The sequence below is a fragment of the Natator depressus genome, chromosome 2 (assembly GCF_965152275.1).
Source record: "Natator depressus isolate rNatDep1 chromosome 2, rNatDep2.hap1, whole genome shotgun sequence".
Taxonomy (NCBI): domain Eukaryota; kingdom Metazoa; phylum Chordata; order Testudines; family Cheloniidae; genus Natator; species Natator depressus.
Genome location: NC_134235.1, coordinates 37,669,686 through 37,696,275, shown reverse-complemented (window position 1 = coordinate 37,696,275; position 26,590 = coordinate 37,669,686). Strand labels below are relative to the sequence as shown.

Genomic DNA, 26,590 nt, shown 5'->3' with positions numbered 1-26,590 from the left:
AGTGGCTTTTGCTTTTACAGATGTAACTTTGAGATCTCAGCCGTCTTTGTTATTACCGGCCAAAGACTCCGAAGAATTAGGAAGAGGCCACGTAGAAGCAAAGAGGACATGCTGCACGAAGTAATGCAGCAGTCCCTTAATGAAAAATCAAAAAGTGCAGGAGTGGCAGGAGAGTGAAAGGAGGGTCCACTAGCAGAATGTGGATTGCTGGCACCAAAGCAAGGAGCAGCTCAGAAGCATTATGGAGCGCCAAGCGGACTTGATACACGTGCTCGTAGCCATGCAGGCGGAGCACTACCACGCCCGCCCCCCCCTCCCCTGCAGCCCTTGTTCCAAAACTCTTTCCCTTGTGCCCCCATGTCACCTCCAAACCACTTTCCCCCACCAGCTGCCTCCAACACCTGTCGCTTCACCACCCAGCCCTGCAAACTACGACTCTTACCCACTGCACTCAACCCCCATCACCATGCATATTAGCCAGCTTGAAGTGCAGCACTCATTGCACAGCACTCCAGACAGGAAGGCTGAGTATGAGAACAGGACATACGCAAATCTGTGATTGAACTGTTCCCCACCCCATCCCCTTGACCTTTCTGTTTCCCAAGCAGTTGTGTTTCTTTTCAATAAATGGATTTTTTGGCTTTGAAAACATTCTTATTATTGCATTAAGTAAAAGATACCGTAGCCCAGGAAAGCAACAGGCACTGCAAGTCAGTGTAGCAAACACAGATTCCTACTAACTTTGGAACCACCACTCCTCACTCCCGTGCAGGGCATCAAACATTACTGGTGGCTTTCAGCCTCAAATTGCTCCCTCAAGGCATCCCTAATCCTTGCAGCCCCGTGCTGGGCCCCTCTAATAGCCCTGCTCTCTGGCTGTTCAAATTCAGCCTCCAGGTGTTGAACCTCTGAGTTCCATGCCTGAGTGAATCTGTCACCCTTCCCTTCACAAATGTTATGGAGGCTACAGCACGCGGATATAACTGCGGGGATGTGGTCATCGGCCAGGTCCAGCTTCCCGTACAGACAGGCCCTTTAAACGGCCAAAAGCACACTCCACAGTCATTCTGCACCGACTCAGCCTGTTGTTGAACCGCTCCTTGCTGCTGTCAAGGCTCCCTGTGTAGGGTTTCATGAGCCATGGCATTAATGGGTAAGCAGGGTCTCCAAGGATCACAATGGGCATTTTGACTTCCCCTACAGTGATCTTCTGGTCCGGGAAGAAAATCCCCGCTTGCAGCTTCCTGAACAGGCCAGTGTTCCAAAAGACGCGTGCATCATGCACCTTTCTGAGCCAGCCTGCGTTAAAGTCAATGAAACGCCCACAGCGATCCACATGCACCTGGAGAACTATAGCGAAATACCCCTTCCGATTAATGTACTCGGAGGCTAGGTGGGCTGGTACCAGAATTGGAATATGCATCCCATCTATCGCCCCTCCGCAGTTAGGGAAACCCATTTGTGCAAAGCCAGCCAAAATGTCATGCACGTTACCCAGAGTCTTGGTTCTTCTAAACAGGATGCGATTAATGGCCCTGCAAATTTGCATCAAGACAATTCCAACGGTTGACTTTCCCACTCCAAACTGGTTAGCAACCGATCAGTAGCTGTCAGGAGTTGCCAGCTTCCAGACTGCAGTAGCCACCCACTTCTCCACTGGCAGGGCAGCTCTCAATCTCGCGTCCTCGCGCCATAAGGCTGGGGCGAGCTCCTCACACAGTCCCATGAAAGTGGCTTTTCTCATCTGAAAGTTCTGCAGCCACGGCTCATCATCCCAGACTTGCATGACAATGTGATCCCACCATGCAGTGCTTGTTTTCCGAGCCCAAAAGCGGCGTTCCACGGTGGTGAGCATGTCTGTGAACGCCACAAGCAATCTCGTGTGATATGCGTTACGTGAGTCGACATCATCAGCGGACTCCTCACTGTCAGTTTGTAGCTTAAGGAGCAACTCGACTGCCAAACATGACGTGATGGTGAGACCCATCAGCATATTCCTCAGCACTTCGGGCTCCATTCCCACAGGCTGAAAGGGAAAACAGAGCACGCAGTACAAAAAACGTTGAAAGATGGCGCCAAATGTGGACGGAAGCACAGGGATTGCTGGGATGCGAAGCGATGTATCACAGGGCGTTGGGACAGGACCCAGGATGCCCCACCCCCTGCACCACCTTCCCACAAGCCACAGCGCCAGAACGGGAAGAGGTGCTCTGGGGGGATAGCTGCCCATAATGCACCACTCCCAATGCCACTGCAAGTGCTGCAAACGTGACCACACCAGTGCAATTGCAGCTGACAGTGTGAACACACTGCAGCGCTTTCCCTACTGCGCCCTCCGAGGACTTGTTAACTCACAGCGCTCTAATCTGCAAGTGTAGCCATGCCCTAAGATGCTATGTCCTTCCCTAAATAAATCTCTAAGGGCTTGTCTACACTGGCACTTTACAGCGCTGCAACTTTCTCGCTCAGGGGTATGAAAAAAACCCTCCAGAGCGCTGCAAGTTTCAGTGCTGTGAAGTGCCAGCGCAGACAGTGCACCAGCGCTAGTAGCTATTCCCCTCATGGAGGTGGGTTTTTTATAGCGCTGTGCAGCAACTACACAGCCATGTTAAAGCACTGCCACGGCAGTGCTTTAATATTACTAGTGAAGACGCGCCCTAACTCTCAAATACAGAGTGCTGCTTTGCTCACTGACAAGAATCTTTCCTGGTATGGAAATAAAAAAAAGAGGTAGTAAATAAGCCACATTTTTATTGTGAAAGAATTTGTCTATGCTTTGTGTGGAATGCTTCTTTACACAATTACCTGTAATCTTACTAGCCCTAAAATTCACAGCAAATATGAAACGAGCAATAAAGTTAAAATTAAACATTGTCACATTATGAAATTCTTTCAAGCATAACTTCCTCTCAGGAATTTCTATAACTATTAGGATTATGGTCATACAACAGGTAGATGCTTTCCATAGCCAAAGACAAAGAGTCCCTTCGGAAAGAGCTTCTCACTGTGGTATTTAAGAGCCAAACTAAACATAAAATTAACATTTGCAAAGTATTGCACATCCACAAAAACCATGATGGGGGGTAGGGGGGAAAAGAGAGAAAAGAGTTAGTTACTTTGGGAGTCATAACAGTTTCCTGATTGTGCATTTACTGCAATGTTATGGTTGACGTTTCAATGCAGTGGGGATTTTTGTGCTTATTATACTTGATATTCCCCTCCCTCATCTTCTGCCCCCACTATGGAGCAAGTAAAAATGGATTTTGAAAGCACTTCAGGTTACAACACTCCATATACATGCCAAACTCTGCCTGTCACTGTGTGTTACAAGGTAAGAGAAGCTGACATTCACAGCAGTCATCAATACACTTATCACCCCAAAGTACTGACACAACCAAAAAACATCTAGGATTGCAAAACCCAAGAATGTGTATAATCCTTTCAGTGAGCTCTCCACAAAAGATTTTTCTGGGCATTATTTAGGGGCGAAAGATTCATCAGATCTCCCACCAGGACATAAATAAAGCAAACAATTATTTTTACGGTGAGGTTGTACAGAGAGGAACAATTTATCACGTGGATAAGAGGATAACACCTGGCTCTTACATAGCACTTTTCGTCAGTAGATTTCAAAGTGCTTCACAAAGGAGGTCAATATTGTGAGCATATGAGTACAAGGAAGCCCACACAGAAAAAGCAGCCTTTGTGCAGAGGAGCTGAAGCACAGGTTCAGTTGTTCCAAGCAGCTAATTGTGTTGCTGAAACATTCAAAACTTACCTGCTGTAATTTTCTAAAAAAACTGATGAAGACATCACTGTTCGTAATACTTGGATCTACAGTTACTGAAAAACAAAAAGGCATAGAAATCAAAGTTAGTTGAAGGGGTGGGAGAAAAGGGTCTGCGTCTGAAAGTAAGATTACCTGCAATGCCCCTCTAAGTTAACATTAAAAGGCTTCTGGTAGAGCTGTCAATGAGTGCTTTACCCATCCTTTGATTTAAGCAAAGTTCGCTTTTTATTGGATGGTGCTCAGATCACTCCCAAGTCCTGCCCAGCGGAAGGCAGGTACTGCATTAGGTACACACCCCGATGGTGAAACCTGGCTCCACTGAAGTCAATGGAAGTTTTGCCATGGACTTCACAGGGCAAGGATTTCACCCCAATATTTAATAGATGGGCCTAAAGTTGTAGTCATTTATTTAGGAGCCTATTTTCTGAAGTGCTGCGCACCCAGCAACTCCCACTGACATCATCAGAAGCTGCTGGGTGCTCAGCAGTTTTGGAAGTGAGGTTATTTAAGAGATTAGCCTTATGTTTTTTTGAAAGTCTTGCCCACAAAGCATATATTACATCAGAGGCCACAAAATGTCTCAGAGCTTCCTATCTCTTGTAGTTGAAAGGGTTACATTTTAATGTATTGGCTTACGTGAAATTCATGCATGATGTATTATACCTGCACTTCAGATATATAGTTTTCCTATAAACTTCATGTGTCTTGTAACAATTCTCAAGTCTCTGCTTGGAAATCTGAGAAAAACAAATTTACTTAGTTCTAGAAAAAACGGAGGCCAATTTAAAGGCAAGAGGAGGGGTATGATTTTTGAAGGGACCTGCCCAAAGGCTCTGGTTTTCACTTTGAAGTCAGTGGAAGTATTTGGCATGCTACGTCTGCAGGATCAGGCCCCCATGTAGTTTAATCCCAACATTCAGGGTATGCCCCCACCAGACCCCACAAATCATGACTTGCAGAATCCATAAACAGAGTTGAAAACCCAAACACGTAGTGAAAGCAGAGACTCCGTACCACTCTGTAGATACTGCTCAAGCTGAGACCTCCTCTCATCAGCCATGGACTTGGTCATTGCAAGATAGAACTTTGGAGGGAAAGCAGGCACGGTACTCCCAAAGATCCGTCTTAGCTACAATGGCAATCAAATAATGCTTAAGGTTAGTGAAGATCTGCTATGGGCTTCTGTGGACATCACCATATTACCATATTCCCCAGGTTGGAGATGTCCGTTCACTTTAGCCCCAACGCTACTGACAGCTCTCTCAACCTCTAAATGTATTCAAGACATACAACCCCTTCAGAGCCAAACAATGTAGTCAACAATACTTTCTTCAGAGCCACTCAGGGGGGACTCTGCCACCAATGCAAAGCATGGTGCTTTTTGTTTTGTTTTTAGCTTTACACAATCTGAGTAGCAGCTTGGAAGCAGTTTCTCAGTTCCAAGTCAGAAGGACTGCAGCATGTCTACTTCATTAAGTCTTACACACTCTATAGACAAATGTTATGCTGTCTTTGTCAACACTCAGTATTTGCTTTCCAAATTATCTATACCAAGATTTATTTGTAATACTGTATGATCACATAAACCCTCTCTTTTGAGAACCACTGACGTCGATCCTTGATTTTCATTCACAAATGCAAAGAAAGGGATCCTAGACATGCTGTAATCCTCGCCACAGGTCTCCCTTGCATCACTGTATTTCTTTAACATAATACAGACTCTGTATAGAGTTGAGAAATATTTGGAGACACTTTACACTTCCAATTGGCTGTTACCATATTTTACAGTCAGCTGTAGTTGAATGAGTGGACAGTAAGTTTTACAGAGAGCATGTTGCTTCCTGAGCACTTTCAACTCACATTGCGACCACGCTCAGCAGAAAATTGAACTTTGTTCTGACAACAGCATAGAACACTCGATTGGCTTGGCTTTTGTTTTTAAAAATACATAATCAGGCAGAGTCACTGTTCGCCACCTGACACAATACCAGTTTTCTTGCAGTTTAGATTCCCCCAGAAAGTGGTGGAAGACACAGGAAATATGATCCTCTTAGTTCAGTTGAATTAAATGGAGATTTTCCAACTTGGCATTTGGACAATCCAATGAGAATCTTCCAGTACACAGAAGGGAGCGATCTCAAACTAAAGAAGGATCAACTGTTTTTAAAGCTACAATTTACAATGTTGCCAACTCTTGTGATATTATCTGAAGTCCTGAGATACTTGGCATTTTTTCTTGAAGCCCCAGCTCCTAGAGTCACGTGAATGTGAAATGCTCAGCTTTCACTTAAAAATAAAAGTTTCTAACTCTCTTGCTTGTGGAAGAAAGCTTGAAATCATGAACTAAGTGCACCCTAAGGTCTCAGAAGCCCAGAAGAAAAATTCATTATTTTTAAAATCATGATTTTTCAGCCACCCAATTTATTGATTGGGGGGGGGGGGTCTGACTCAGGATTTTTGAGCCCGTAGGGTTGGCAATACTGAAGTTAAAGAATCCTGAAATTAAGACTTCCATTCTCTCCTACTCACGCTGTTTGATCATGTGATCCCCCAAACTGGAAGTGCTCCTGCTTTCAGGACCTCATCTGGTCAGTTAAAACACACACACACACACACTTAGACCCAGCTTTTGTAAACCCTTAAGGGGCCACTAGGCAACAGGCTGGCAAAAATGAAAAGCCAGCTGAAAGCATGTGCACTTCACAGACCCTCCTTGATTATAACAGACTGTTGAAGTAAGTAAATAATAATTTAAACTGTTTGGGTTTTTTTACATTACACTATACTAAATGTGCACATTGATACTATTTGTTGGTTTTCCCACCCCCATGGCTCAAGGTCATACCTGACTAACATGAAAAGAGCATCAAAGGCGTACATTCAGATTAAAATAATTTTTAATGGGAGGCGCAGTCCCATTGTCACCAATGGCATGTGCTACAAGGAGTTTAAAGTATTTACAAAAAAGTGTTAAACTTCCATCCTAACCCAAGTGACTGATTAAAAGCTAGAGCTTGTAAAATTAAAAAATTGTAAAAAGTTTCAGTTATTTCCATTTTTTAAAGCGTCTCACAATATTTATAAGGATTTTGAAAAAATGCCATAAAATTAATTTTGTCATTTTGAATTTTTTTTTTTTGCAAAAAAATAAAACTTGTGTTTTCAAAAGGGACATTTTTTACCTGAAAAACTTTGTTTGAAAAATTTCAGTCAACTCTAGTCAAAGCTATTTCATTTGTGGAAATACAGACTGATTTCTACAGCCAGACATCATTTGGCCACTACTGAGAAAAGACAATTCATGGATCAAGGTTTATTATACATTTAATGCCACTCTCTGGAAGCAGGGGAAATTGAGGTAGAAAACATCATAGGCATTTTCAGGAAGGAAGAGGCATAACTCTGACAAGCCTGGACAAAAATCCCTCTCTCAGTAAAGCAGTTTCTGAATATATTAAGATTTGTGTGAGCTTTGCTTGTGGCCCATGTAGCAGCTGCTCCATTACCCCTGCACTGGCAACACATCATCACTTTCCAATTTGTTTATTATTTACCTGTTATTAGGTATTTGTAAACTGCCTTGAGACACACAGAGTATAAAAGGAGCTATGTAAAACCAAATCATGTTTTCCATGTAGTGTCGCTGCATAAATATAATAAGAACAGCAGCTTTTATATAGTGCTTTTCATCTTCAAAGTTCTTCACATACATACACTGATCCCTCCAAAGCCTCAGACAGAGAAGCATTCTCTGCTTTACAGAGAAGGAAATTTAGGCAAAGATACGAAGTGATTTGCCAGAGTTCAGAGATGGAGTCAGAGCTCGAATCCTGCCTCCTCACCTGCCTCCTCGCCCTGCCTCTCACCCATGTAATGCAGCACTACCCATCATCATCATCAGTAGTTTGTACAAATGGAGACATGGACTATTTTAAAAAAATCCAAATCAATGAGAGCAATTAATCCACCTTGGAATGGACTGCTTGGTAAATTTTATTTTTCAAACTTAGGCTATGTTTGTCTGAAAGATTTGGGGAGTGGGTGGGGTGGGGAGAGAAGTTTCTCTCAACCTAGTGGAATCCGATCTGCTGAGCAATCTCCAGCATTCTAATTCTTCTGAAAAAGCATCTCACTTTTTCATACTTCTAAGAACTATAGAAATTTTCCATAATAGTTTACACACATACTTTGGAGGGTGGAGGTGGGGAGTTAATTTAATCAGACAGAGCTATCAGTCTGCAGGCATTAAGTTTCAGTCCAACATGACCGGAAACTTGGTTGTTTCCAATACTCACCAGCCCAAAAGATGGACTTAAATTTTAAACGCAAGCAGACACTCATTAAGGCTGTACCTGGCAGAGCTATGTCCTGGGGGCCAGATTCACTTCCAGCACAACACAGGTTGCAAATCTCCAGATAGCAGTAAATCCATCTAGAGAAGGAGCCAGAAGCACAAGCTGCTTGCAACTCTTACTCTGCTGAAGACCTCAAAGCCTGGTAATACATCCCAAAGTGGGCAAGGCCAGGCTGACTGGGAGAAGAGCTGAATCAATGTCTCTCCAGGGCTGCTTCCACTAGTAGAGCTCCTATGGACGTCCAGCCAGGTTTAAAGAGGTCCTATCTCGTGCAGAGGCAAGGCGAGTGAGATAAGCTCTTTCACCAACAGAAGTTGATCTAATAAAAGATATTACCTCACCCACCTTGTCTCACTGAGCTTTTCTTCGGGTCTGGGAAAAGTACTCAGTGTGTCACAGCTAAACACAAGATCAAACAGATTGTTTAGCAAAGTCATACTCAGACCTCTGTGGTTCAGAAGCCAAATTAGTGATCAACATTACCCAAAAGAGCCACGGTAGTATGAATTCATTGTTTCTTTTTATATATATACACACACATACACATATTAGTGCACTGAATGAGTACACTACATGTTGTGATAGGCATGTGTAGGACCTATGGATCTTGAAACGTGTGTTGTTGGGGGTACTGATCATCATAGCGGTGTTATGGCAGGGTCTGGTGCTGCTTTGAGTTGGTGGAACAGGACACCCACATACCCTGAGAGAACTTGCTTCAATACAGAAGAAAAACCCGTCTGATCGCACACCCCAAGTTGTCACGTACCACCCCAGGCTGGAACTCATACGGGGTATCATCATACAATTACAACCCATGCTTGATGAGGACCACATCCTGAAAGAAATCTTTCCTGAACTCCCTCTTCTGACCTTCAAACAACCCCCCAAAATCATCAGAAGCAAGTTCCCCACAAAACCTTTCAAAACCCATGGGACCTACTGTGACGCTCTGTACCTCGGGGGAACACCCTACACCCCCAGGTTTATCTTTATAAAATGATTGTGTGGTATCCAATGCAGTTTGTCATGTTGGGTGTCTTCGGAAGGTTCATGATGCACTGAGCACGGTTGTTATAGTGATGTTATAGTAATTGTTACAGGAATGTTATAATTTCATGTATATAGTTATGAGGCTGAAAATGTGCCCTCATGGCTTAGAGCAAGCCCAGGCAAAAACTCTCCAAGAGCAGAGAGGCAGTTCACACCTCATCAGGTCAGGTATGGGACAAACCCAGCCCAGCCTCACAGGAACAAAAGACGCCAGCCGAGGCAACAAGAAAAGAATCTGTTAGGGCTTGGCTACACTTGCAAGTTAGAGCGCATTAAAGCAGCCCCGGGTGCCCTAGCTCACTACCCATCCACACTGCCAAGGCACGGAGAGCGCTCTGACTCCACGGCTAGAGTGCTCCTGGTACTCCACCTCGGCGAGAAGATTAACGCTTGCTCTCCTTGCCTGAAACACCCCGGCGTCAGTGTGAACAAGGTGTTGCATTACTGTGCTCTGATCAGCCTCTGGAAACATCCCATAATCCCCTTACATCAAGTGGCCACTCTTCTCATTGTTTTGAACTTGCTGTAGGAATGCGATATGCCCTTTGAAAGCTCCGTTTCCGACACCCGGCTGCTTATCTGCTCCGACACAATGCAACCATTATTGCGGAATGCTGTGTGTGAGAGAGAGAGAGAGAGGTCTGCTGCTGTCTGAATTTACAAGACAGCATGCGGACATGCTCTCAACACCCCCAAAACCCACTCTCTCTCTCCCCCCACATACACACAACACACTCCCTGTCTCACTCCACACTCCCCGCCCATTTGAAAAGCATGTTGCAGCCACATACACTGTGGGACAGCTACCACAATGCACTGCTCTCTGTGGCCATTGCAAGAGCTGCTAATGTGGCCACACCAGTGCGCTTGCAGCTGTCAGTGTGGACAGATTGCAGCACTTTCCCTACTGCGCTCTACAAAGGCTGATTTAACTCAAAGTGCTCTACATCTGCAAGTGTAGCTGTTAGGATATAGATATTCAGGCCTGGCTGTAAAGGCCTGTACTTTAAGAATTTAGGGGTATTCTTATTACTTGGCTAGTTAGAGGTATAAAAGAAAGAATCAAAAATCACTGTCTGCTGGTGTAAGGGCCTTCTCTTACTGTGACAGTTTGAGGCCCTGTGCTTAGGCTAAGGCCTTTGGCTAAGCAGCAGAGGCAGCCATAAGCCAGGAAGCGAACAGTCACATCCTCACATTCCACACTAGTCACATTGAAAGAAGGTGCTATTGGGCTGTCCTGAATACAATCCTGTCACCTCCAGAGAAAGGGAAGTGCCTAGAAAATGTAAAAGGAAACTTAGATTGATAGCATCCTGTCTGGCAAGAACTCACTTATCAATAGCTGGGATGTGAAATCCTCACTTCTGTATTGTTTTGTCATTATAGTTCCCACTTTGCTATTGTTTGTCTGTATAATCTCTGTCTGGTTCTGTGATTGCTTCTGTCTGCTATATAATTAATTTTGCTGGGTGTAATCTAATTAAGGTGGTGGGATATAATTGGTTAGCTAATCATGTTACAATATGTTAGGATTGGTTAGTTAAATTTCAGTAGAATGATTGGTTAAGGTACAGCTAAGAATATTACTATATAAATTAGGGGCAAACAGGAAGCAAGTTGGGATTCGAAAATAAGGAAAAAGGAACTTGTATTTAAGCTTGCTGGAAGTTCACCCCAATAAACATCAAATTGTTTGCACCTTTGGACTTCGGGTATTGTTGCTCTCTGTTCATGCGAGAAGGACCAGGGAAGTGGGAGAGTGAAGGAATAAGCTCTCTAACAGTAGCCATGCCCTTAGACTTTGGAGTGAGTCACCCCCCTTCCTTTGGTCAGTTTGGAACTACGATGAGGTAATGTTCACCTGACTCTGAAGGGGGGAGGGCAAAGCCAAGAGGGAAGAAAGTACATGATGAAAGGGAGAGACATTTGCCATGCTCTCTCTCCCACCTACATCTACAGACACCACACCAAGCGACTGAAGCGCTGATCAAAGGGGAGAGCCTGAAGAGCAGTCAGCCAGCCTGTGGTGAGAGGCATCTAAGTTTGTAAGGACCCTGGAAGTGTTAAGATCTGCTTAGAATGTGTTTTGCTTTTGTTTCATTTGACCAAATCTGACTTCTTATGCTTTGATTTATAATCCCTTAAAATCTATCTTTATAGTTAATAAATTTGTTTGTTTATTCTACCTGAAGCAGCGAGTTTGGTTTGAAGAGTGTCAAAGGCTCCACTTGGGAGAACAAGCCTGGTACATATCAATCTCTTAAACTGACGTACTCATATAAGCTTGCAGTGTCCAGCGGGCATAACTGGGCACTGCAAGACGGAGGTTCCTAGGGTTGTGTCTGGGACCGGAGATATTGGGTAGTGTCATTCGGTTGCACAATCCAAGGAGCAGCTTACATGCCAGAGGCTCTGCGTGAACAGCCCAGGAATGGGGGTTCTCACAGCAGAGCAGGGTAAGGCTGACTACCAGAGTCAAGGATTGGAGTGACCTAGCAGATCACTGGTCCAGATAAAACCAGAAGGGAACGTCACACCTACCCATGCCTATCCCAACATTTGGTATACCTCATCCAGTGCACTAAATGTCCCAACAACTATGTGGGTGAAATGAGAATCACTACACTCCCAAATGAACTTACACAGAAAAATGATGAGACAAAAACACTGTGTCAACCATGGGCGAACGCTTTTCCCAGCATGATCACTCCATTTCAGACTTCAGTCCACATTCTTAAAGGACAACTGCACAACACATTCCAAAGATGAGCCTGGGAACTTAAATGCATAACTTCCCATGATTTTTAGTGTCTAGCACTCAGTAAAGACATTGGATTTATGGCTCCTTACAACAATCTGTAACCCACTAACATACCTTCATCTTGAATGCTCTCCGATAACGTTAAGTCCTTATGCTAAACAATTTGTTCCCCCTTGTATTTAGCTGCAACACTCTGGTCATGTGTACACTGCAATACAAAACCCACAACACGGAGTCTCTGAGCCCAGGTCAGCTGACCTGAGCTAGTAGGGTTCAGGTTTCAGGGCTAACTAAAAATTGCAGTGTAGCTGTTTGGGTGCAAGCTGGAGCCTGGGCTCTGAGACCCTGCGAGGGGAAGGGTCTCAGAGCCCAGGCTCCAGCCCGAGCCCGAATGTCTACATTGCAATTTTATAGCTCTGCAGCCCAAGCTCCGCTAACCCAAGTCAGCTGACCCAGGCCAGCTTTGGCCATGCCACTCATCCTTTTTTTGCAGTGTAGATATACCAGTTGAGTATCTGTCCCAGACCTGAAGATGAGCTCTGTGTAGCTCGAAAGCTTGTGTCTTTCACCAACAGAATTTAGTCCAATAGAAGATATTACCTCACTCACCTTGTCTCTCTACTATCCTGGGATTAACATAGCTACAACAACACTATCTTGTGGAATCCACCTAATGGTAAAACCCTCTATCCATCTGGCCCAAGACATACAAAGCAGTGAGTATTGTTTCTTTTCCATCCATCCACAAAAATGCTCCTCCGCCACAGAAAACGATCACTAGTTTCAAGGGTAAATGGCTGGAATTATCTAATCTTGTGGGGGTGTTTTAAAATGAAGTGTTTAGCCCCACCCACGCTGTCTAAACCAACTATTTCAGCCACAGCCACGTTCCATTATATGGTAAAAGCCTAGGGCAGATGAGGCATTTGAAATAAGATTTCTAACCTGGAAATAATAGTCAGAGCAGCATTACTAAAAGGAGTTAGAAAGGTGTCAAACTGTCCGTAAAAAGGGATTAAGAGAGTTGTACTTTTAGATACAGTCTGGATGAAGCCTACAGAAAGGGGCTCCTAATTTTAAAGTGTATTTAAACATGTTTCATATGTTAATAAAAATATTTGTATATGTAGATACCTAACAAACCCAAAATATAAAATTAGTCTGCTATACAAGAGGGTACACAAAATTGAAAAACAAATGTATTGTAATCATTAAATCCTTTATGCCTAATTACTTTTGTGATTAATTGATTTTTAGAATAATTTTCCAAACAGCTGTTCATGAAAATCATGGCTGTTCCTAGACTGACTCAGTGAATGCTGGTACAGTGTTTAGAATCAATCAACATTATGCTTTTGTCTTCAAACTAATTGTTACCATTTCATACTTACCTACATGCCTCCAGCTTTCATCCAGACCACATCACACAATCCATTGTCTACAGCCAAGCTCTAAGATACAACCACATTTGCTCCAATCCCTCAGACAGAGACAAATACCTACAGGATCTCTATCAAGCATTCTTAAAACTACAATACCCACCTGCTGAAGTGACGAAACAGATTGACAGAGCCACAAGGGTACCCAGAAGTCACTTATTACAGGACAGGCCCAACAAAGAAAGTAACAGAACGCCACTAGCCGTCACCTTCAACCCCCAACTAAAACCTCTCCAGCACATCATCAAGGATCTACAACCTATCCTGAAGGACAGAGACAGGCCAGTCCTTGCTTACAGACAGCACCCCAACCTGAAGCAAATACTCATCAGCAACTACACAAAACTAATTAAGGTGGTGGGATATAATTGGTTACATAATCATGTTACAATATGTTAGGATTGGTTAGTTAAATGTCAGGAAAATGATTGGTTAAGGTATAGCTAAGCCGAACTCAACTTTTACTATATAATCTGTAGTCAATGAGGAAGTGAGTGGGTGTGGGTGGGAGGGGGTGTGTGTGTGGGGGGGAGATGGGAACAGGGAATGGGGGTAAGGAAATTGGAATCATGTTTTGCTAAGGGCAGGAATGGGAACAGGGACACAGGTGTAAGGCTCTGTGGTGTCAGAGCTGGGAAGGAGGACACTAAGGAAGGAAACTGGAATCATGCTTGCTGGAAGTTCACCCCAATAAAACATCGAATTGTTTGCACCTTTGGACTTCGGGTATTGTTGCTCTCTGTTCATGCGAGAAGGACCAGGGAAGTAAGTGGGTGAAGGAATAAGCCCCCTAACACCACACAACAAAAACACTAACCCAGGAACCTATCCCTGCAACAAACCCCATTGCCAACTCTGTCCACATATCTATTCAAGGGACACCATCATAGGACCCAACCACGAGTCACACCATCAGGGACTTGTTCACCTGCACATCTACCAATGTGATATATGCCGTCATGTTCCAGCAATGCCCCTCTGCCACGTACACTGGCCAAACCGGACAGTCTCTACACAAAAGAATAAACGGACACAAATCAGACATCAAGAATTATAACATTCAAAAACAAGTCTGAGAACACTTCAGTCTCCCTGGACACTCAATAAAAGACTTAAAAGTATCCATTCTTCAACAAAAAAAACTTAAAAAAACAAACTCCAATGAGAAACTGCAGAACTGGAATTAATTTGCAAACTGGACACCAACAAATTAGGCCTGAATAAAGACTGGGAGTGGATGGGTCAAAGAACTAAGAACTAATTTCCCCATGCTAATTTTCCCCCTACTGTTACTCACACCTTCTTGTCAATGGTTTGAAATGGGCCACCCTGGATTACGAGTACAAAAGTGATTTTTCCTCCTGTTGATAATCGCCCACTTTAATTTAATTGTCTCGTTGGAATTGGTAAGGCAACTCCCATCTTTTCCATGTGCTATATATATATCTTCCTACTGTATTTTCCACTCCATGCAGCTGATGAAGTGGGTTTTAGCCCACGAAAGCTTATGCCCAAATAAATTTGTTAGTCTCTAAGGTGCCACAAGGACTCCTCATTGTTTTTGCTGATACAGACTAACACAGCTACCACTCTGAAACATTTCAGAAGTGACTCTTTGTACATTTAGTGCCTGGAAATAAGTCAACATTCAGACAATTATGACACCTAGAGGCTTTTTCTTCCTGACTTTATAACTTCTTGTCAGATTGTCATAGGCGTGTTATTCTAATATTTGTCTAGAAAGGGACAAGCAGCATACTATTTTAATCTGCTTCTGAATAGTGACCCAAATCTAAAAGTCATTTGTTAACACCACAGGTTTTCAAAGATGGAAAGTAAGGAGAATTTAGCCACCACAACCCCCATCAAAATAGAAGTGTTCTGTAATAATGAAATCCATCAGCTATTTCAATCTTCCCAAACAATTTGCAATAAAGCTCTCCTTTTCAAAACAAAAAGTTATGTTCAGTCTCCCATACTTTTATAGTAGAGCTTATTTTTCCTAAGACTCAGATATATGAATGAAGGAGACAGTTAACATCTACTAATATAATCCTATCAGCCTGCGTTCCTCAAATCAGACTTTTTTGGGGTTAGTGTAGATAGTGCTTTATATTAAAAGCACACCAATATTTACATGGCACCCTAAAGTTTTTGATAATGATTTGTGTGGAGAAATTCAGGGAACACTTTACAGAGCAGAATTCAAAAGCCCCTACACATAGAAAAAAGAAAAGGAGTACTTGTGGCACCTTAGAGACTAACAAATTTATTTGAGCATAAGCTTTCGTGAGCTACAGCTCACTTCATCGGATGCATTCAGGGGTGTGCACATGGGGGAGCCAGCAGGGGCTCCGGTCTCCCCCGCAATAATCAGCAGGGAATGCAGATAGAAAGGAAAGGAAATTTACAAATGGTAAAGATGCAAGTAAGTACATTACTTGCAGTAATGACAAATGGAAAGATGCACGAACAGAAAAAAAAAAGTGAGGTTCAGTGTCATAGGCAAAAATGAACTCAAGATTGAGACAGTCTGAGGAGAGAAGTTTCCAGAGATAGAGTAACACATTATTTAGGAATTGCTGCATTGGATCAGACCAGCAGTCCAACTCACCCAGTATCATGTCTCTGACAGTGGCCAAAACTAGATGCTTCAAGGAAAGCTATAGTGAACAATTATACAATAGTATGCCCATAGGAAGTTTCTTTCTGACCCATCCAGGGGTGTGCGCATGGGGGAGCCAGCAGGGGCTCCGGTCTCCCCCCCAATAATCAGCAGGGAACGCAGAACTTCTCTGGCCCCGGAGCTCAGAACTCCTCCTGCTCCTAGGCTGCTGCGAGGAAAGCGAGAGCTCTCAGTTACAGGACAATGGCATACTTCCCAACACCAGGCCAAAGTGACAACTGTTCTACCAATGCTAGGAACAAAGATCTAAAGAAAAATTAACAGGATGGACGGATTTAAATTTAAATCACTGATTTTAATCATGATTTAAATCAGCAAGCACAAATCAATTATTTAAATCAAGGCTTTCTACCTTGTTTTGAATTGGTACTTTGAAAAATGTATGTTAAGCCATGTAATTGCTTAAACGTGTGTGTAAAAAATATTTTCCAAAAGAGATAAAGCGTGATAATGGTTGATATAATTTGGTACTATGTTTTGCTAACTACCAAATTATATCAACCATTATCACCCTCTCTCTCTCTTTTGGAAAATATTTTAAACACACACACAAGCAATTATATGCTTAACATACATTTTTCAGATTATTTTTTATATTTCTATTATGTTAGAAAATGATGAATGAGACATTTCTTACTTACTAGATGATTAATTTTTTTTTTACCTGTGATTTGTGTCAAGCTGCGCTTGGATGAAAATTTGAAATAATTAAAATGCACAAAACTCGACATTTTAAAATTGTTTTCGTTAGTTAAATAAAAACTGCTGCAAATGCGCTGTGTACATCATAAGAAAGAAAGTTTATCAAAATAGGATTTACATTTAAAAGTAACTGCTTTATGAAACAAAGGAAATATTGTATATAGTTAGCATATAGAATAAATAAATATAGAATTTGAATAAACTCTGTTTTTTTAAATCAATTTTTTATCCATCCTGCACTGAACAATTAAAAAGCCCTTCTCAGGCTTCTGAATGTTCAGAAGCTGTTGGGAGACAGGCTGACTCAGTGAGAAACTTTACAGAGGGAGTCTGAAGGAGTTGGACATTCCCAGATCCCGGGAATGGTAAACCTTAGGGAAAGGTAGGCCTGTGTAGAGACAGGTTTATTATTTTAAGATCGTTTTTTTCAGAAATGTTTTTGTTCTAAATAAATAACATTTTGCGTTAATCAGACTGTTTGGTTCCTGGACACCACTGTCACAGAACTACAGGGCTGAGCCTAAGTCAGACCTAATGAGATAATCACAGCTGATCACAAGGGACCGCTCGCTGCTAGGTACTGGCTTGAGAGAGGGAGAATCGCATGATTACAGCCTGAGACAGATAACTGCTAGAAGCCCAAGACTTGAGAGGGAGTGCCCTCAAAGAAACCCAGAAGGGTGAGAGATGCCGTTAACCCAGTGATGATGGCAGAGGATAGAGCCATGTGCTCCTGCTTACAAAACTAGAGGCAACTTTGACAGTAAAGAAAGAAAAGTTCTGAAATAATCCAGTTGTTTTAGTGATACTGTTTATCTCTGTGTCACTGTAACTGTTCATTTGTCTACTTAAGTAGCACCACTGCGACTACGGATCCCACTCTCCTTCAGTCTGGGTACACATGGGTGTTTTCTGAGGTTGAAAGGCAATGCGTGCCAGCCCTAGAAATTAAGTGTTCTGTTTAATATCTGAACAGATATAGCATAGCCCTCAGTTCTACAACCTTTTCCACACTATGATGTTAATATGGCTCCAAACTCTGTTCCAGGGATGCTAAGACTTAATTCATTCTTCAGGCTCATTTGGTCCTTGGCCTCTCTGCCAAGATGGCCAACAAAAGTACTAATTGTGGTTATGTTTTTTGTCATGGGACAGGTTCCTCTGGGACTAGAGCTGAGATAACCCGTCAGACAATAACAACTTTTGAGCATTACCACTAGAGCTGGATTTGAACTGGTGACCTAGACATAAAAGTTTCTATAGCCCACGACCAATCTTCGGAGTCATCCAGTCTCCCCCAAGACTCCTTTGTTTCAATGTGGCACTAAGGAAATAAAGAGCAAAACCGAGAATGAATCCAAGGAATGGAGGCATCAAAACTCTTTTTACAGAAAGAAAAAGTATTTGACAAGTGTTCATATCAGAAAAGCCTCTTCATCATGGGAAAGTGGGGGGAAGTGATATAGAACTCATCAAATCCTAAATTTGAGTACTGAATAAGCCAGTGGTTCTCTACTAATTTACCATTGTGGGCCGCATCCACACAATATATATTCTACCTGTATGGGACTAAGGATGTCACATGGGCCACAGCTGTACGTTGAGAACCACTGGGATAAACACTCACAAGTCTGAAAAACAAACTGTCCTTCTGGCTATATAGCTTATTAGCATATCCCCTAGAGACAAAGGCTGACATTCTAAAGCTTAGGGCCTACAATTTCTAAGCTTGAGTAGCCTGGAGAAAAGTACTTAAATAAGTCCCCAGTCATGCAATTAAATCAACACATGCACATTTCTGCACCCACACAGAGCCCCACTGACTTCAAGTACTTGACAAACAAGTTGCAGAATCAAGATCTATGTGGTCTGCTTTTCAGAAACATAAGTACCCTCAATTCCTACTGAAGTCTGAGTTACAAATGCTCACTAACTCTGAAAAAAAAAAAAAAGACCACTTACACAGGTGCCTAAATATAGGAGCTTCAATTGAAGGCATCCAAGCTTGAAAATTTTGGACATGCAGAGAAGATCTATTCAAAATGCTAAAATGATTGAAACATGGACTCATGAAATCCAGATAAGACAGAAAAGAAAACTGCCAACAGGTAAAATTAAAGATTTTAAAGTTTTGTGGAAACTGTATCCAGAACAACATTCTGCCTTTTTGTTCTCAGAAATTACTACTTAAGTTGGACACTAAAGGAAGACTTAGTTGGACTAGCTAAAGAAAAGACATGTATTGGGTTACATCTACTTAAATAAAAATAAAGGAAAGAAATGAAAAAATTGTGTTTTAAGTTCTGAGTTTCATATACATCCATACATCCATCCAAAAGTTACAATGATTTATACTGTACATTTAAAAAATTCAGTTTCACATAAGACACAGAAATGCAATTCCTTCAAGGGCCACTTTCTGAATAATATGCCATTCTTGACATCCAAAACCAGACACAAAACTTCAGTGTCAAGTTGTTCTATTATCTACAAAACATGCTGGTTTTCAAATTAGTTATATTTTCAGTGATGATTGCACTCCCAGTGTGACCCCATTCTGTGATGTTCCATTCGATAGCATCAAGAAATTTACACATTAAGTGGGGAGAGTGAAAAAGTAATAACAGACCACTGTTCTTGGCAGTGGGTCACTGGAGGCAATGGGTGCTCTGTGGGAAGCAGAGATCTGCCAATGTAGAATAGCTTGCAAGATCAGGACCATAATATTTAGAGATAGAAGAGACCTAACAGACCAGGGGCTCTCGAACTTTTTCACAGCGTGAACCATTGTAGTATCAAAATGGTCCACTTTAAACACAGAGCTTATCTCGGACACATCTCATTTGCAATCATGAAGACCACCTCCCTGCTCCTTCATAATCGTGTAACATCCTGTCTCAACTGAAGTGATTGCTTACAATTAGGGCTGTCAATTAAATTGCAGTTAACTCACACGATTAACTCAAAAAAATTAACTGCAATTAAAAAAAGTAATTGTGATTAATTGCAGTTTTAATCGCACTGTTAAATAACAGAATACCAATTGAAATTTCTTAAATATTTGTGGATGTTTTTCTACATTTTCAAATATATTGATTTCAATCACAACACAGAATACAAAGTGTACAGTGCTCACTTTATATTATTTTTATTACAAATATTTGCACTGTAAAAATGATAAAATAGCATTTTTCAATTCACCTCATACAAGTACCAGAGTGCAACCACTTTATCGTGAAAGCGCAACTTACAAATCTAGATTTTGTTACGTAACTGCACTCAAAAACAAAACCATGTAAAACTTTAGCGCCTACAAATCCACTCAGTCCTACTTCTTGTTCAGCTAATCGCTAAGACAAACAAGTTTGTTCACGTTTACGGGAGATAATGCTGCCCGCTTCTTATTTACGATGTCACCTGAAAGTGAGAACAGGTGTTTGCATGGCATTTTTGTAGCTGGCATTGCGAGGTATTTACATGTCAGATATGCTTAACATTCATATGCCCCTTCATGCTTGGGCCACCATTCCAGAGGACATGCTTCCTTGGTGATGATGCTCGTTAAAAAAATAATGTGCTAATTAAATTTGTGACTGAACTCCTTGGGGGAGAATTGTATGCCTCCTGCTCTGTGTTTTACCCGCATTCTGCCATATATTTCATGTTATAGCAGTCTCGGATGATGACCCAGCATGTTGTTCATTTTAAGAACACTTTCACAGCAGATTTGACAAAACGCAAAGAAGGTACCAATGTGAGATTTCTAAAGATAGCTACAGCACTCGACCCAAGGTTTAAGAATCTGAAGTGCCTTCCAAAATCTGAGAGGGATGGGGTGTGGAGCATACTTTCAGAAGTCTTAAAAGAGCAACACTCTGATGTGGAAATTACAGAACCCGAACCACCAAAAAAGAAAATCAATCTGCTGGTGACATCTGACTCAAATGATGAAAATGAACATGTGTTGGTCTGCACTGCTTTGGATCATTATTGAGCAGAAAGCATCATCAGCATGAACGCATCTCCTCTGGAATGGTGGTTGAAGCATGAAGGGACATATGAATCTTTAGAGCATCTGACACGTAAATAACTTGCAACGCCAGCTATAAGAGTGCCATGCGAACCCCTGTTCTCACTTTCAGGTGATATTGTAAACAAGAAGCAGGCAACATTATCGCCTGCAAATGTAAACAAACTTGTTTGTCTGAGCGACTGGCTGAACAAGAAATAGGTCTGAGTGTACTTGTAAACCTTTCGAGCCTAAGTTGATTTATTTTCAAATGCAGTTATTTTTTGTACATAATTCTACATTTATTAGTTCAACTTTCATGATAAAGAGATTGCATTACAGTACTTGTATTAAGTGAATTGAACAATACTATTTTTTATTTTTACAATACAAATATTTATAATAAAAAATAAATATAAAGTGAACACTGTACACTTCGTATTCTGTGTTGTAATTGAAATCAATATATTTGAAAATGTGGAAAATATCCAAAAATATTTATATAAACAGTATTCTATTTTTATTTAACAGCGGGATTAATTTTTTTTAACCACTTGACAGCCCTACTTACAATGCTTCCCTAGTGGCCCTTTTCCATGTATTTGCAGCTGTCTTCATGCAATATAGCAGCTGGAGAGGAGGAGGGAACCAGCATGATGTTAACTTGGAGGTTTGCACAGACTACACTTTGAGACCTTCTGTAATAGATTATCCAGTCCACCTATCACCAGTACTGGACTGACCTCTGCAGTATGTTTTCTAGTGCTATTTCCAGTCTGCTGTTAGAATTGTTAAGCAGAGTGGCTTCCCTAGGATGCTATTAAACATAAGTGATCTGGACACTTATGGATATAAAAAAATGTAAGACTGATGGAAATAATCCAGCTGTTTGATAGGTCTTTCACTGCTCAGCCAATATATAAATATAAATCTATTACACCCTCCTTTACTATTTCATATTTGTTATTGGATCAGAGAATAGGTGATCCAGAAGAATACACTAATGAAGATCAACAGGCTGTACATAGTACAAAAGAGCTTGTTATGTAATTATCTGCAACACTTACTGTTATCTGAAAATTATGTGATAAACCTCTCTAGGTATTTATATGACCTTCACCATTCTTGTATCTAAGGCCTCCACTATCATTAGTGGGGATTTTGTCTTCACACCAACGCTATGAGGCAAGGAAGTAATTATTCCCACGTTACAGATAAGTAACTGAGGAAGAGGGTAGATTAATTGATGTGTCCAAGATCACAGGGTGTCTGTAGTCAAGTTAGAAACTGAACCCAGGTCTTCAATCCCAGTCCAATGCCCTATTCACAAGTCCATCTTTCCTACCACTCTGACTCACACAGTCCATAGGTGTGTTAACAGCAGGACCTTGGCCCCAGTAAACATAGTTGGAGCCTATATACTTGAACTCAAAACAATGTTAGCACCTTCCAAGCAAGAACAGTTTGGAAAAAAAACCTATGATTTGAACTCTAGCATAGACAGGGCCTAAAAGAGGCTTTAGTGTTATTTATGACTCAGAGAGGAATGCTGCAATAGTTTCAGATGTCCTAAAATCAGAAGAAACTTCTTACAGTCAATGATACTAAAAATAACTGTGTGAAACCTGTTCCCCTGAATATTGGGTACATGACCATTACTCAATTCCCCTTTCATAGCTTTCAGATGTTGCCAGGTCTCAATAAGTAAACACCTTAAACCTTCACTGAGGAGTATTATGGGGAAAAATGGAGAATATTTTGCAAAGAAATGGGGGTGGGAAAGATACCTCATCTCTTGCATATAGCTCAGACCAGCATGCCTGCGGTATGCAAAACAAAAGCCAAAGAACTGCTATGAAAATAATTGGAAAAGTAGGAGAAAAAAATGAAATCGAACTGCTTACAAAGGGTGAAGAGTTTACCAAAGAAGCTATTAGATGTGTAATCACCTCCATCCATACTTCATATTACTTGTTTAAGTGTACGGGAAATGGGGGGCAGCCAAAAAATTCTGTCTCCATTGCCCAAAATTAAAAAATAGCTCTTCCTTGACACTAATATAAATTCCCAGCATACTGTATTTCCCAACACCCTTCCTCTCAATATTTCTCTGTGATTTGCTTCAGAGTTTGCTGCACTCTATGGTGCTGGACACCTTAAAAATGTGTGTAATAACAAATATGAAAACACACTTACATAAAGGTCTGGATGCTGTGGAGTATCTCCCTCCCACTTCAGGTACTACACAAGAAAAGCTCATTACCATCCACAGGCAACATTACAGGATCTCAGCCTAAGTTCATTTCAATGAGGTGAAGAAGAGCTCTGTGCAGCTCAAAAGCTAGTCTCTTTCACCAACAGAAGTTGGTGCAATAAAAGATACACCCTCGGCCACCTTGTCTCTTCTCATTTCAATGGGGCATTTGTTGGCCATTTGATGGAAGCTCCCCTAGCTGAAGCTGGCAGGGGAGAGTGAAAAGGGGTTTGGGCTGGAGTCTCTTACCTGATCGTTCCAGTGGTGTAGCTGGCTGTAGCGCACCTTGCAGAAGAGGAAGCCTTCCAGGTACACAGAGTACAGCTGAAAATACACCCAAGGGGCATCAGCTTCCCTGCCTGCACAGCACCCCCATCCTCCTCCCCACACAGCTCCCCTCCCTACACAGGCCCCCCCATTCCCCTGCCTCCCCACACAGCTCCCCTCCCCACACAGGCCCCCCCATTCCCCTGCCTCCCCACACAGCTCCCCTCCCCACACAGGCCCCCCCATTCCCCTGCCTCCCCACACAGGCCCCCCCATTCCCCTGCCTCCCCACACAGCTCCCCTCCCCACACAGGCCCCCCCATTCCCCTGCCTCCCCACACAGCTCCCCTCCCCACACAGCCCCCCCATTCCCCTGCCTCCCCACACAGCCCCCCCATTCCCCTGCCTCCCCACACAGCTCCCCTCCCCACACAGCCCCCCCATTCCCCTGCCTCCCCACACAGCTCCCCTCCCCACACAGCCCCCCCATTCCCCTGCCTCCCCACACAGCCCCCCCATTCCCCTGCCTCCCCACACAGCTCCCCTCCCCACACAGCCCCCCCATTCCCCTGCCTCCCCACACAGCTCCCCTCCCCACACAGCCCCCCCATTCCCCTGCCTCCCCACACAGCTCCCCTCCCCACACAGCCCCCCCATTCCCCTGCCTCCCCACACAGCTCCCCCATTCCCCTGCCTCCCCACACAGCCCCCCCATTCCCCTGCCTCCCCACACAGCTCCCCTCCCCACACAGCCCCCCCATTCCCCTGCCTCCCCACACAGCTCCCCTCCCTACACAGCCCCCCCATTCCCCTGCCTCCCCACACAGCTCCCCTCCCTACACAGGCCCCCCCATTCCCCTGCCTCCCCACACAGCTCCCCTCCCCACACAGGCCCCCCATTCCCCTGCCTCCCCACACAGCTCCCCTCCCCACACAGGCCCCCCATTCCCCTGCCTCCCCACACAGCTCCCCTCCCCACACAGGCCCCCCATTCCCCTGCCTCCCCACACAGCTCCCCTCCCCACACAGGCCCCCCATTCCCCTGCCTCCCCGCTCAGTCGCTTCGGTCCGCCCCGAGCCAAAACAGCGCTGCCCAGGAGCCGGGATCCCCACGGCGGCGCGGCCCCCCCAGCCCCAGCGGCCGTGCCGGGCAGCCGAGACACTCAACCACGTAGCGGCCCCCGAACTTCTCCAGCAGCTGCTCCGAGACGGGGATGCTGAAATGCATCTTCATGGTGCCGCACGCGGCCCGCCCGCGCTCCGCCTCGCCGGGCCACAGGGGCAGGGCAGGGCAGCGGCCGCAGCATTTGTTTTCCCACGTGATAGAGGAGAGGGCGGGGAGGTCTCCTCCCTCCTGGGGGCGGGGGGCAAACCACTCATCCTGGCAGGTGATGGGACTGTCACAAACAAGGGCAACCTCCTGTCCTGGCTCCCACTCCCAGGGCGGCGGCGGCGGCGGCAGCATCCAGCGGCGGCTACAGCTTCCGCTCCGCTCCTCCCCCCGCCCAATAGTTGGCCATGGGTTTTATTTAACCAGGCTGGGAATCACCAGGAGAGTGCTTCCCAACCTAGAGGGATCCTTGGTCTGATTTCCTGTGCTCTCCTCCTCGCTGCCCCAAATGTGAGCAAGGCCCCTGGTGTGAGGACGGATATAACAGTAGGGACATAAGTGTGTAAATGGGCCGCTGGAGGCTGCCTTCCTTCTTTATGAGTTTTTGTCCCACCCTTCCTCTAGATGTTGGGCAGCTCCTAGCCCCAGCCTTGTGGCTTTTCGGTGCTGGCTGGGACCAGGCTCGTGATGATGAATCAGTCATGGAAACAGGTACTTACCATCCAAGGAAACAAGTTTTCAGACTCCCCCAGCCACCAGTATGCGCCTAGCACCTAGGGGTTTGATTTGTCTTTGACCCTGTAATGTGGATGATAGTCCTGGCTCTGAGGCCCCTGCGTGAATCTCTAGGCACCCCTTCTGATGGGACTGAATGAGCGTCCCAGGGTGAAGAATCCTGCAGCTGTGATGTGTCTCACTCTGAAGTATTACCCAATACTCAAGCTTCACTACAGGATCTTCATAAACAGAACAAATATCTCATTGATTTAGGATGGGCAGAATGTTATATGCTGGGCGGGGAAGGGAATTACTGAAGCAAATGAGGTTCATACAGTTTTTGCAGAAGCGGAAATAACTGGTAGGAACTCAAGTAGAAAGAATAAAGTAACATTTTGTAATATCTTTTGATCATTTAATTTGTTTAGTTTCTTCATTTTCAGCCAAATAACTGACAACTTCTGAAGTCTGATAACTTGTCAAGTCCCGAAGCAGTTACCATATTACAGAAGCAGTTACTGTGAGGCATTGTGGGACAGCAGCTGGTCATTCAGTATCTGCTCTCGCACTGTGTCAACCTCTGTAGGTCTGTGGGTGCATCACCCCAGTGCTTAATTTGTGCCAGGGCATACCAGGGCTGAGCCCTAGTACCTCGAGGTTTGGCAGTTCATAGCCATGGCACCTCTGGGCTTGCTGTATCAGTTATGAATGTAAAAAAAATGCTTGACCCCTGGTACCTCTTTCATTACAAATTAAGCACTGCCCTATCTCTAGACCAAGGCTGCCCTGCACATGTCCCCATTCATATCTCAGTCCTTTCCACAAACCCTTGTTCCCACTTACCCCATACTCCCAGTGGGCTGGGCAGCTCTGTGGGTGGCATGGGGGAGATAGCTGAGGTGTAGGGAGGCCAAAAGAATCTCCATGCCCCAGGCTCTAGAGTAAGGTGTTCACTTTCCCCACCTCTGGTTTCACTCTGATTGACATGCTCTGACTCACATTAGATTTGGGTGAACTATGGTTTTAAATTGAGGTGGGATATTCACATGAGCAATAGGCCCAAAGCATGGAACCAGAAAGAATGAAATCATGAGAAAAAAGAGTTGTTATGTTCAACTTGTAGTGATCGTTCAAAATACCATGTTATTTTATTTAAGGTTTGGGCTAAAGCAATGGAAATAAAACACAGTTTAATTGGGTAGCAGGTACAGTAAATAATTGGCTATATAAGAAACTCATTCATCTGACCTTAGCTAAGGCTAAGGCCAGATGAATGAGTTTCTTCCTTTGCTAGCTCAGCTGGTAGAGTGGAGGACTGTAGGTTTAATTCTCCTGGGAATCCTTAGGTCGCTGGTTCAACTCTGGCTTGAAGGAACTGGCTTTTGTTTCCTTTGTTACACGCTCTTCTTTAGCGCTCCCACTCTGGCCATTGCCCTGTTTTGTCTT

The 26,590-nt window shown here is 43.7% G+C and overlaps 1 protein-coding gene across 4 annotated transcripts in view; it reads right to left on the bottom strand.

The window, feature by feature from the left end:
• SNX31 (sorting nexin 31) overlaps positions 1-24,801 on the bottom strand; it is a 64,470-nt gene extending 39,669 nt beyond the window's left edge. The window contains exons 1-4 of one of the 4 annotated variants that reach the window (XM_074942992.1): positions 24,734-24,801; positions 23,299-23,373; positions 4,805-4,919; positions 3,779-3,843 (exon numbers count right to left, since the gene is read on the bottom strand). In XM_074942992.1, coding sequence (XP_074799093.1) covers positions 3,779-3,843; positions 4,805-4,919; positions 23,299-23,373; positions 24,734-24,781 — 303 coding nt within the window. In that variant the 5' untranslated portion in view covers positions 24,782-24,801. Of the gene's footprint in view, positions 1-3,778; positions 3,844-4,804; positions 4,920-23,298; positions 23,374-24,484; positions 24,671-24,733 lie in introns of those variants that run through there. The other 3 variants (XM_074942990.1, XM_074942991.1, XM_074942989.1) reach the window with 3 other exon arrangements.
• Positions 24,802-26,590: the final 1,789 nt, after the last annotated feature.